This window comes from Rousettus aegyptiacus, unplaced genomic scaffold (genome assembly GCF_014176215.1).
Source record: "Rousettus aegyptiacus isolate mRouAeg1 unplaced genomic scaffold, mRouAeg1.p scaffold_m13_p_4, whole genome shotgun sequence".
Taxonomy (NCBI): Eukaryota; Metazoa; Chordata; class Mammalia; order Chiroptera; family Pteropodidae; genus Rousettus; species Rousettus aegyptiacus.
In genome coordinates, this window is record NW_023416307.1 from 115,990,227 (window position 1) to 116,003,097 (window position 12,871).

The 12,871-nt window shown below is 42.0% G+C and overlaps 2 protein-coding genes across 23 annotated transcripts in view; one reads left to right on the top strand and one right to left on the bottom strand.

The window, feature by feature from the left end:
- Positions 1-4,561, top strand: part of PBRM1 (polybromo 1) — a 99,277-nt gene extending 94,716 nt beyond the window's left edge. For 8 of the 22 annotated variants that reach the window (XM_036219239.1, XM_036219235.1, XM_036219242.1 and 5 more), the window contains 3 exons: positions 429-499; positions 611-827; positions 1,766-3,665. In XM_036219239.1, coding sequence (XP_036075132.1) covers positions 429-499; positions 611-827; positions 1,766-1,938 — 461 coding nt within the window. In that variant the 3' untranslated portion in view covers positions 1,939-3,665. Of the gene's footprint in view, positions 1-428; positions 500-610; positions 828-1,765 lie in introns of all 22 variants that reach the window. The other 14 variants (XM_016121810.2, XM_016121811.2, XM_016121804.2 and 11 more) reach the window with 3 other exon arrangements.
- A 1,544-nt stretch (positions 4,562-6,105) lies between these two features.
- SMIM4 (small integral membrane protein 4) lies at positions 6,106-10,510 on the bottom strand. Its single transcript, XM_016121820.2, has 2 exons — positions 10,136-10,510; positions 6,106-7,410 (listed from the first exon to the last, which is right to left on the bottom strand). The coding sequence occupies exons 1-2, from the start codon at positions 10,284-10,286 to the stop codon at positions 7,319-7,321; spliced, it is 243 nt and encodes an 80-aa protein (XP_015977306.1). The 5' UTR covers positions 10,287-10,510; the 3' UTR covers positions 6,106-7,318.
- Positions 10,511-12,871: the final 2,361 nt, after the last annotated feature.

The following is a 12,871-nucleotide window of genomic DNA, read 5'->3' on the forward strand; positions in this document are numbered from 1 at the left end:
CTCTTCCCTTGTGTAACTGTCCTAGCATACTACAAACTGCTGAGCCTGATTACAACACCATTACTGCTGAAATTAAATACAGCTTCAGAAGAAAAATACCTTGAAAATAGAGATGTATTCTGATTACAGCTTACCTAGGGAAATACTACAATTATATGTAGGGTTCTAATCATTTCTAAGCCATGCATAAGTAATACACATCTGACAGGTTGTACTAGCATTGTAAAATACCTACGAAATAAAAGAATATGAATTTTCTATTTGAATGCTACATCCTGTTTTGGGTGCTCATGGTTCCTGTCTACAAAGGCTCAAGGGCAGAGATCCATAGGCTTGCATTATAAATGGCATCATTTCTTATCAGACAGTAGTTTTTCAGTCATGTCAACCCAGAGCCTCTAACTGTGCTATTGTATTCTGAATTACAGGGGTGATGAACCAAGGAGTGACCCCTATGGTAGGGACTCCAGCACCAGGCGGAAGTCCATATGGACAGCAGGTGAGCCTCCCAATTGGATTTTCTGGGACTTGACAGAATTCACCTTATCTTCTTTCTCAGAACATGTGCCGAGTATTTTTTCCCCTCACTATGTGGTCTGTGCTCTTTCAGGTAGGAGTTTTGGGGCCTCCAGGGCAGCAGGCACCACCTCCATATCCTGGCCCACATCCAGCTGGCCCCCCTGTCATACAACAGCCAACAACGCCTATGTTTGTGGCTCCCCCACCAAAGACCCAACGGCTTCTCCACTCAGAGGCCTACCTGAAATACATCGAAGGACTCAGTGCTGAGTCTAGCAGCATTAGCAAGTGGGACCAGACTCTGGCAGGTAAGGAGAGTTCTTCTCAATAAACCTTTACAAAATCCACGCTTCATTAAAATCTTCTCGCTGCTATTGGCGTATTATATCAAGGTAAATACCCATTTTTCTTAAACAAGTAAATAAATAGTGTATTTAATAGAAGATTTTGCAGTTTCTTTGTATATTGGCATCACACTTTGAAAAATTTTTTTTGCTGTATTTCAAAGCATAGTTTTGTCATAAACATCACTAATCTTTTTAAGTATATTCTGAGTTCAAGTATTTTTCAGGCATTTGGGTATTAGCATAAATGCATTTGGATAAATTTAAAATTATTCCACCTCAATTTTAAAAAAAAATCAAAATGTTTCTATTAAACTATGAAGTTATTCATTTAGTTTAGCAAACAATGTATTTTCAGTATATACTAAAATAACTTGTCTAGTTTCTGGAAAGAAATTTGGAAGTTTCTCATTCTTCATTTCTAAACCAAATCGGATCATTTTATTTCTTTTGAAAGAGTAGTATGTATGTTTTCCCTTCACATTTTCTTTTTTAGTAATTTTTGTTAAAATTGAAGTAATTTTTAAATATCAGGAGTGCCTATACCAAAATAGTAATGATCTGATCTTTTAGATATTTGTGCAACTCTCGTGTTCTCAATCTAGTAGAGAATTACATTTAATTGTGCAGCTCTCGTGAAGTCATTATAAATTAGGTAATTTCTAAAATACAAAGCATAAATGAGACATCCTTGTCTAGGTAGTCTCATGTCTAAGTGAAATAGTTTTCTAAAAACCAAGAACCTAATAAAATGATAAAAGAAATGTACTTAGAAATGATCTGCAGAGGTGAAATTCATAACATTTAATAATAAATATTTTTATGTTTTAATAAATGTCTCAGACCGTAGGACTGAGCAAAAATTCCTATTTATATTTCTCTGTCTGCACTTTAATTTTCAGCTCGAAGACGTGATGTCCATTTGTCAAAAGAACAGGAAAGCCGCCTACCTTCTCACTGGCTGAAGAGTAAAGGGGCTCACACCACCATGGCAGATGCCCTTTGGCGCCTTCGGGATTTGATGCTCCGAGACACCCTCAACATTCGCCAAGCATACAATCTAGAAAACCTATAATCATATCAATTAACATTTCTTTTATAGAAGCATAAAGAGTTTTGTGGAATAGTAGCCATTTTAGTTACTGTGGGTGGGGGGAGGAACAAAGGATGATAATTTTTATTGCATTTTACTGTACATCACAAGGCCATTTTTATATAAGGACACTTTTAATAAGCTATTTTGTTTTTGTTATATTAAGTTGACTTTATCAAATACACAAAGATTTTTTTGCATATGTTTCCTTCGTTTAAAACCAGTTTCATAATTGATTGTATATGTAGACTTGGAGTTTTATCTTTTTACTCTTTGCCATAGAACTGAAACCAACAAAGGTTTTGTCTTGGCTTGGGGTTTTTTGTTTTGTTTTTGTTTTTTTGTTTTTATAAAAGAAAAAAATATATATATATATACACACACACACACATATGAGTTTACAGATTAGTTTAAGTTGACAATGAAATGTGAAGTTGGTCCTAGTTTACATCTTAGAGAGGGGAGTGTACTTGTGTCTGTTTCATGTGCCTGAATATCTTAAGCCACTTTCCCAGAAACTGTGTCTTACAGGATAAGTGAAAGGCTATTATTTAGGTTATACATGTTTGGCAGACATGACACGTTTGCTCTGTTAACTCAGAGGCTCACTGCAGAAATCTGAAGTCAGTGCTGTGCATCTTTGTGCAGCTAGAGCATCTCCTGGACACCTGGAAGGAGAGAGCACTTTTTCTTGTGCTGAGTTAGACATCTATGGTGTCAGTTATTTTTGCAGAACATGTGCACAACCCTGAATTATATTTAGTCTTGGCAGGTAAGTTTAAGGGTACTTTTGATCTATTTATAATGAATTCACAATGCCTATACTCGTTAGATGATTTAAAATTTTAAATCTCTTACATTGAAAAACATTGAAGTTCATCTTGAAGAAAGCATTGAGGTGTGCATGGAGGTGATTTATTTTAAAACATAACATTTAACCTTACATAGGGAGGGGAGTGCATAACCAGATATGAGCTGCGCCAAAAGCATAATTGTAAAAGTGTAGAACACCTGCATATGCAGATGTTTTAGTATTCTTTGTTTCCTTCTCAGATGTGGCATTTTCTTCTTCTAAGTTTCAATATGTAATTCTCCACCAGAAATTTAAGACTTTCTAAAATACTTTTTAAATTTAGCTTGTGCTTTTGAATTTCATGAGAATCATAATTTAAGGAAATGTTCACATAAAAGACCATTACAGATCCCAAACACTTGGGTTTGATGACCCTCTTTTTTATGACCCTAGAATAAACATTTGGAGGCAGAGTATGATACTCAGACAGGTAGAAAGCATCAAACATGGAACAGTATTTCAGTAGGTATTTTGGAAACCTACTTCATTGTAACAAGGCGATTGCCGTTCTGGACGTTACACTGCTGTTTGTAAGTTGAAAAACTGACTCTCAGAGGATATTTTTTTCCTTTTAATCTGGTATGAATTAATACCTGGATATTTAATTACCACTTACTAAATCATGGGGACAAGAGTATAGAATGGAAAAAGTCTCTTGTATCTAAATCTTTAAATACAGGAAGCCCTTGTAACTTAATTGCCTATAGTCAACCACTGGATCTCGGTTTGCATCAAGTATTTTAAATAATTCTGGATTTTTTTAAATGTATTGCCATAGTATGTCAGTACATTATTGTTAAATTGAATCAGATAAAGAAATCTTCAGTTCCTGGTTATTTGGGCCATTGCATCATCATGGACTGTATAATACGATCAGAATATTTTATATCTAGACATCTTTGAATTACACCAAAGAACCTGAAATTTAATTTTGGTTAAGTTATTTATTTATTCCATGCACCATTTTATTTCCCTTTTTAAGGTCTGGATGAGACTTCTTGGGAAGCCTCTAAAAACTTCACTGCGGGCTACGTTGGGCATTAGAAGCCAGAGCACTCCTCCTCCAGGCTCCTTCCCAGTGTCTAGAGGTGCTGTAGAGACCATAGATACAGCCAGGGGCTTCCCTAAGGCACTGCAGAGCCGGGCCAGGGGGCCACTAGGCAGGCCCTAATTAAGTCTTTTTTAAAATATTTATTTTAGAATCATGTCTTTCTGTATATTAACTTAGAAAATATCAGTTATATTTAGGATATAAGGTTTAAGGTTAGCCATCTTCCAAAAAAGAAAAAGTCCTGACTTGAGAAAGTACAAGTTAACCATACATACTTTTTTTTTCTTAAGTTTTAGGAACTGTAGCGATATGGCTTAGAAAGTATAATGGCCTAATTGTTATCAAAATGTAAGTTCATGTGGAAAAGAATTTTGTGTCGGGGGGGAACCTGTAGGTTTAAAATAGTATGTCAGCCAACTGATTCAACTGATTGAAAAGGCCTTGAATTTTTTTTTTTTTTTTTTGAACCCACCCTCCTCTTCCTATGAGGAAGAATTGAGAGGGGATGCTTCTTTGTGTAAAATCTCCAAATTGGTGTTGTTGACTTTTGAGCTTGAACATTTTCAGACCTGATTAAAACTTGGTTTATTTTAATTTCTGTATCAAAAGAGGTTTAAGTGGTAACTAGTCTTATAACATGTATGTATCATATGTTTGTTCATCTAAAGCTTTTTAATCCAAATAAAAAGTTTGCGAAGTGATTTGGCTTAACCAGTTTGGTGGTTCTGTTAAAGCTTGCGTCAGATGTTAGTTTTAAGCAGGTTTAACTCCTGCAAGCCTTGATCTTAGGCTGACTGGGAAGCAGCTACCAATTTAGGGGACGAGATCTCAGGTGGAAGCAAAAGTGTCCAGACACTGGTTCAGGGCTCACTGCATTAACACAAAAGGTGAATGTAGGAGTCACACTGCAACCTAATGTGCCCCACACCAAGCCTCTGAGGCTGGCAGTCAAGGAATTCCAAACATGTCCTCAGCACAGGCAGAAATGCAGCTTGAAGTTAAAACCAAAGAGAGAGTTACTGTTGGCAAAAGGTAAGGAAAGCATGTCCTGGATCCTATAGTATGTAACCCATTTCATAGTTGTCTGTGCCAGAAGACATAGTGGCCCAGGTATGTCTTTAATACGTTTGTAATCTCTTAAAACATGACCACACTTGTAATGGGAAGTATTAATAATATCAACCGTTTTCCTCTAATTAATCACTGCATATCCCTGGGGTTCTCTTCTCCTAAGAGTTTAGGGTTGTACTACCATCTATACTCATGAGCATATTTTGAATGATCATTGATGTATAGTTCAAACATTCCAGTTGAACACTATGAGCAAACAAATACTGCTAAGTATTACTCTGTTCCTTTTTGGTTTGGAAGTATGCTAGGTCAGCTGAACAAAAGTTCAGAACTGAACAAACACTAATTTTATCCCCAAAATAGAATGTATTTATTATACCTTGTACATAAATATAGCCAGAAATTCCAAATGTAATACATGTATGTGAAGACTAAAAACTGATACTGCTCTACCACGAAATTGCTTTGGAAAACATTATAGGCCAAGTGTATATTTTTTTGAAGAGAGGTGACTCTGTAAAAAAAAAAAAAAAAGATGAAACTTAGAAAAAGGCTGATGTGATTAAGTTACAATGTCAGATTTGGGCACAAATTCCAAAATAGGACTGCTAGATGAACAAAGTTACCATGTGCCTAACTTAGGTACTTACCCTATCAATTGAGTTTATAAAGCACTAGAGTGGAAGTAAATTTCTAGTGACAAATGCTAATTAGGTTTTCGTCATTCTGGTATTGTGGTTTTTAAAATTTGGGTTATTAAATTTTTGCCTGGTAGTTGACACTAGGGGGCACTCAGATCTGTAATCAGCATATAAGAGCATTCACTGCTCTTTAAATTAGTCAAATTCCCTTAAATAGTTCCAGGAACTGATAGGGTAATCATATGTAGGAGGGTTTAAAATTCTTTTTTGAGGCAAAAATGTAAGAGTTAAAAAAAATGTTTTTGAGGCAAAGTTAAAAAGTTTGCACCTTAGGTAACAAAGATTAGCTCTTAACTCTAGCATCCAAACTAATGTGCTCTGAAAGTATCTTCAACTTATATATAAATTTTTTTTTTTTTTTTTTTTTTTTAAGAAGAAAACTCTTGGGAAAGTCAACACAAATTTTAAGCTAGTGATTCTGGGATGGAAGCAGGAGGGTGGGCAAGGGAAGGAACCCATAGCAGACACAAAAATTAGCTGATAGTTTTATTAGCATTTACAACTATTATTTTTAAAAGGTGTAAATATTAAACTCTAAAATGGGGTGGGGGAACTTATGACATAAGGCCACATAATAGAATCATACCACAATTTTAATTTCTTAAGCGACAGTCTAATCACAAATTCTTCAGGTGACACAAGCACACATGAACCACTTTCCCTGGTGCTGCTCGTCACATTCAAGCCATCTCTGAACACTGACTCTTGAGCTTGCTGTACGTAATACTTTTAATGAGATGTGAATAGTTAGTGGCTCTATTTATACTGAATTAGTTCTAACGTAAATGGACATAGAAAAAAATCCGTAGAAAAATTTAGGACGGGGTATGTTTGTGACAGAGATCAATAACTTGATACCCTGTGGCGTTAAAGCATCTGCTTCATAAAAATAGAAATTTTTGAAATTTAGTCTTAATATGTAGATATTTTCTTGTTTGAAAAGATGTTAAACATGGTTATCCAAGCATGGGAAGATGTCTTTGTTTTTTAATACCAGTTGTCCCAAACTTATTCTGGATCAAACTGCAAAATCTTTGTTCATCTTTGCCTCTGACTTAGCTGAAGTGTGATTGCTTTACACCGTGAAGTTTCACTTTCTTAGGGAAGGAGCTTCAGCAGCTGGGTGAAAGCGATGTCTTTATCACAAAGGGGTGTGAAACCTGTTACCCCCTATTCCTTGTATATTAGTGGAGCCAGGCAAAGGAAGGGGTTATTTCTGTTCATAAGAACTCTTAATGTGAGTAATATGTTGTCAGTCAGGAATTCGTATCACCCTAGCAAAATGTTTACAAAGTGGCAGCTGCCAGGAATGTAATATACATAATTACCCTGGTCACAATGTTCTTGTATCAAACAAAACTTTCATTTTTATGTACATGATTAAATATTAATTCCGCAAAAAAGTAAATAAGGTTACCATTTGTTGCCTAAAACAGGAAATCACAAACAATTCAGACTGCACTGAAAAGCACTGTGATCCTTGAATTGTTTGGGAAATATTTCATGAAATACTTTCAATGGGTAGGTGTGTTAGGAGTAAATAATTTTCCCACATGTGCTGTCCCACAGTGACTTGGGAAATACTCAAGCAGAGACAGGAAAACTAAAAATTTTTCGAAAAGGCTGTGTAAGATATCTGAAAGGTACATTTTTAAAGGAGTTGAAATCAGTAGTAAAATTTCATATTCACTTTGTTGACTGCTGAAGTTCAATCTCTGATGCATCTTCCAGCCTTCTTTGATATTGTCTTTCTGAGGCTTTTCTACGGTAGACATCATCTGTACCAAACAAAAGTTTTACTTAAGATTTTAAGAAACTGAGGAATTAAAAATACCCAGATCCGAGAATTTAACCAGTAATCTAGATCTGTCACCTACTTCTGAATCTCAATGTTTACCTACAAACTTAATTTAAAACAAAATGAGTTAAATGAGGACTATGTTAATGGCATTCTGCACTTTAATAGCAAGATAAGAGTCTGTGTCTTCAAAGACAGGATCATGTCCTAGCATACCTCTTAACAATGTTTTAAGCCTTCCCTCACTTCCTTACCCCCCACGATTTCTATTCTCTCTGAAATCATCCATCTGAATTGAAACCTGGCCCCTTCAAAGGCCTTTCCTAACCTGCAGCTCTCCGAAGCTCCCTCTCCCACGCATGGGAGCTCAAGGTGGGGTGGTGAGGTCAGTTTCCTTGTTCTCAGCTGCCGCTTTTCCAGCCTACTGATTCTCCACCCTCTCTATTTGGGGCTTATGCCATTCGGCACTATCTTCTCTGCACTGGCCCCTGTTCTCCGCTTCTCTTCAATCACTAAAAACAGCATCTAGCTCAGACTCCTTGATCCTGTTCTATGCCATCTTCCCAGACTATAACACCACCACTCTCCACAGGAATGAAGTGCCAGCCTCTTTCACTCCCTTGCCTTCTCCAGACTTCTGCTACCCATTGGCAGTATTCTTCTAGAGTAATAATGCATTCATTCTGCCCGGACCACAGCCCTTACTACCTTTCTAGCCCTTCTGTTCCTGGCCCTTTAGCAACTTCTTCCACAGGCCCTTGACCCCTGAGTCCCCTCTTGTTCTCTCTTCCTGCCCAAACCAGCTGAAATTCAGTCTCATTGATATCAACTTCTTCACATACCTTCAAAATCCAACTACAGATTAATCCAATGTATTTCTTTCTCCATGCCTTAGTGTTTGCACTGTGAGGCAAACTAATGCATCTAACTGGGTCCACTGTGATGCCTATTTCCTCAGCCATGACCCTGGCCTTTCTTCACCCCCAAATGGCTATGAACTCTTTCTTCACAGAGAAAAATCATCAGTAAAGAACTCTCCCAGCTAACTTTCAAGAGCTACTTCTACTGTCCTGCTCTGACCCCATCCTCTCCCACCTTACCTTCTCAAGAGCCAAGGTACCTCCAGCCTCTCTCCACCCTCTCTCTACTGATCATATTTGCATATCTTCAAGTCTCTTCTGGTGGGGGAAAGGGGGGTTGGTTACCTCTCATTCGCATAGTCAAACTTTCTGAACCTCCTGTCTTCTGTGATAAACTTTCCTGATTTCTCTCCTTGCCTCTCTGGCCACTCTCAAGTCACCCTTAAAATGTTAGGGTTTGACTCTATCATCATAATCTGCTTGTGAATGACCTACCAGATCTATGGCCCAGATTTGCCTCCTGGGCTTCAGCTCTCTCGCCTCAGCACATCCAAAACAGAGCCCAGGATTGCCCTACCCATGTTCCCCCTGCCCCAACTGTCCTACCAGAAACCTCCAAGCCTCATCTCCTAAGTCCACACAAGCTCTGTCAGGGATGTCTCTCAACTCCACCCACTTCTTGGGATCTATTCTGATCACCCTAGACCAGGCCACCATCTCAAACCTGAACAACCACACAGCCTAAGTGCTCCTGCTAATCTCTCCACAAGAAGTCATTGTGTTAATCCACTGCTGTTTAAAGACCTTCAGTCTTTCGGGATACAGTCTTGGTTCTCCAGTCCCTCAAACAGCACTTTCACACCAAGGCCCCTATGTCTGCTCTTACCACTGGCATTAGACACTTTCAATGCTACAAACGTTCCCCTCATCTGACTGACACCTACTCAATCTTCAGGTCCTACCTAACATGATATAACTCCTCCTGGAAGCCTTCCCTGCGCCATCTAGTCCTGCACCCAAGACTCCCATGTTCCCCTCACAGCACTCATTACAACAGTAACTATCTTTATGATCCATCTCTCCCATTAGAGCTCTTCTGGGATGGGGGACCCTCTGCCATATTCATTATACCCTCTCTCATCAGTGCTCATTAAATATTGATGAATGGATGAACAGAAGGGCTAAATATCTTCGGAAAGCATTAACTTTTTTTTTTTTTTTTTAAGGAGGGTTAGCAGTTCATTCGTGATACAGTTTCTGAAGAGAGACAAAGCAGAAAGGATCTAGGGGTTCAGAAAGTCTTTCCAGAAGATGAACTAGCCTGGCCAGAGCTAGTGCCCAACAAAGCAATGCCAGACATTCTTTTCACGGAGCTGGGCCCTACTGCCAATGTCTCTGCCTGTAAAGACAGTGGTAATTAGCTAAGTTGGGCAGACCAGGTCCTTCCAGGGTTTGGACTGAAGAGTCCAGAGGACTGGCCAGTGAACAGGCGTTTCCATGAATCCTCAAGATCCCACCCCCTTCTACAGTGAGCAAGTCTATTCCTTAGGCCAAATGACACCAGCAGGCTTGAAAGGAGGGCATCCTGAGTAGAGTCACGTGCCCTGCCCTCTGTGCATAGAAAGGGTTTCAAAGTGCTTTTGTTGTCCCACTTACAAGAGAGCCACGATGGGTCTCGACGGTCCAGTGAACAGAACCGTACTTGCCCTTCAGACCAGGGTAAAAGCAGTTCAGCGCTCTGAGTGGAACGAGCGGTCTGCAACCTAGGAATATCCCCCAGGAAAATCCCCCATACCTCCTCCTGCCTTCTTGAAATGAAAAGGAGGCTGCTGCATTCCCACTTACAGAAGGTCTCCTGGCCCACGCGTACTTTAATCATGATCCACTCCATCATTCCTCCCAGGACAAAAAAGAAGGGCAAAAACCTGTAGACGCCGAGTCGCTGCTTCCCAGGCACCTGCTGCAGTGCCCACCTCACCTGGGCCCTGGAAAACATGCCCTATCGAGGTCGTAGAGAGGGGTACGACGGAATCAAGAGAGACGAGAGCTGTGCCAGGCCCTGGAATGAAGTGCAGAGAAGTCAAGGCTGTCTCGCCAACCCTGGCAGAGTCCCGGGTTCTGGTCGCCAAACAACGCGCGCCCTACACCACCTCCAGGAGGGCGCAGACCTTCAGGTGCCTAGGCCGAGCTCCGGACCTAGAGCCTGGTGCGGTTCCACCAATCAGAGCACGGTGGAGCGCGGGAAGTCGCCAATAGAATGCGACTGAGTACGCGTGCTCCGTGATGCCGAGCCGGCCTGAGGGAGCGGACGCAGGCGCCTCGGTTCTGGAGGCGGGGCGACAGAGGGGGCGGGACCTCCCACGTGGCGTCGGCCCGGCTCCGTTCCCGGTTCCCCGCCCCTCGCCCAGTACAGCTAACGCTGGAGTTGGTGACCGTACGTGCTCTACTCTGCCACCGCCATCTTTTTTCTTAAAGTCCTGGTAGATGTGATGAACCTCTCTGATGGATTAAACGTGTACTGCACCATAATCTAAAATGCAATTACGCAACGTCTTGTATTTATTACAGAGTCGTGATTGGTAACTAGACTTCAAAAAATAGAAATTCGATATGCATTGTGGAAAGCTGAACTTTATCATTATCACCAAAATCTAGGTACGAGTCTTGTGACAACTCTAAAATTGATAAAAGCTATCCTGTATGGGGCACTTACCGTTAGGGACTTGTAGGTGGTTTTTAAGCATCTTATTCACAATCACAGAAGAGCAGACTGGTTCAAGAGCATAGGCTTTGTCAAAGCACATTCCCTTAGTTGGTCTGTGCCTCAGGTCCCTACACAAAATGGGAACCTTCTTCTGATGCTGTTAGGATTTAGATAATACAAAATAAGCGCTTAACTCAATACCTGATCAATTAACATTGGCTATATGATGATGATGATTTATTGAGCCCTAGCTCTTTACCTGTATTCCGGAGCCTACTGAATCTTGCCCTCTATTTTCATCATCTTTCATAGATGGAGAAATGAGAAGAGATTATGCTAGGTTGAAGCAAAGCTCTGACTTCAGAGCTTTTACTCTCAATGAGTTGCTGTGATTGTTGAAGTTGTCTGTAAGGGGCTATCAACTCATTAACTAAAGCTTAAAAAAACTGGGGAATATCTTTAAGGGAGACAGCTATTAGACAATTCAAGAAAATCAAATGAAAACTAAGAACCATTATAAGTCTGGTGATGTGGACACACAATCAACAAAAACAGGCTGGAAAAGAGAGTGCAAGCAGGACCCATAGAAAAGGGTCATAGAATCTGTGGCTGAACAGCCAGGCAGCAGCTGCTGCCTGGGAAACCTGCCTTCTGGGGCCAACCCCACCTACCACACACACACACACACACACCTGCTTAGTGCTCACTCATATTTTTATTGGTGGCTCCGGGGGCCAAATACATCAGAGGACCCAGCTTCCTCCCAGAAGAGACTTTACATGTGGCCAGTTCCCCAGTGCCCACCTAGCTCACTGGGGCACACAGGAGAGCACAGTCACCCACCCACGGGGCAACCCTTAGGCCTCCGTCCTTCACCAGTACCTGGCCCAGAGTCTGTCACACTGTAGGACTTTAGCCAAGGTGTAGTGGATGTTTGAATGTACACCGCCCTTAGGAAACAGCGTACGGATGGCCAGCTCCTCACCAACAGGACTGGATCAGCCTCCTCAGGGCCCAGTGCAGGAAATGGTACGTATGGCGGTCTCAGAAAACGGATCTGAGTAGAAGTAACGAGGGTGGAGAGTGGTTCCAGCTAGGAAAGAGGAATTTCGTTGGAAAGTCTAGCGACGTTGCTAGAAGACACCAAGGCATCTCAAGAGAGGGCCTGCACTGGGAAGCTAGGAGTGGGGCAGGCAGGTGCAGCCATTTACCGAGGTCAGAATAGGCAGAAGCAGTGACCCCTGGCCCATCGCCCTAGAGCTCAAGGCCCAGTCTTCCCGCTCTGAGTTAAAACGGGTCACCTGGGTGAGGTACAAAGTGGGAGAGAGAAGTGGCTGCTTCCGCGGACGTTGGCTGCGCTGCGGGTCTCACCTAACGTGGGGCTTGCACCCGGGAGCGCGCGGTAAGGGTTCTTTATTCACTAAAGGAGCGAAACGGCCCGGCCTCTAGTCTGCGGGAACAGTCAGTCTGAGGCCAGAGGCCAGGAACAGGACCCCTGGAGCGGGACTTGGGGGGAGGGGTGGAGGAGCTGAGGTCAGCAGGACGAGGGGTGAAGGAAGGGACGGAAGGACCTGAGGGCGGAGATGGAGAAAAAAGACCCGCCGCGCTCCGGCCCTCTCTTCTCCGCACCCCGGCCGTCTGGAGCCTCGCAGGGACGGCTGTTCTCAGGCCCTCCGACCTCCCGGGAGGACAGAATGAACCGCCATCGCTTCCGTGGCGACCGAAGGGGGGCGCAGGGTCCTTCTCAGCAGCTCCGGAGACTCGGGGGAGGGGGACAGGGAGGCCGCCGCGCCCCGCCCCGTCCCAGGACCTCCCGCCCCCCCGGGCCGAGGGACGCGCTCACTGGCTGGCCGGGCTCCGCGGGCTTCTCCCATTGG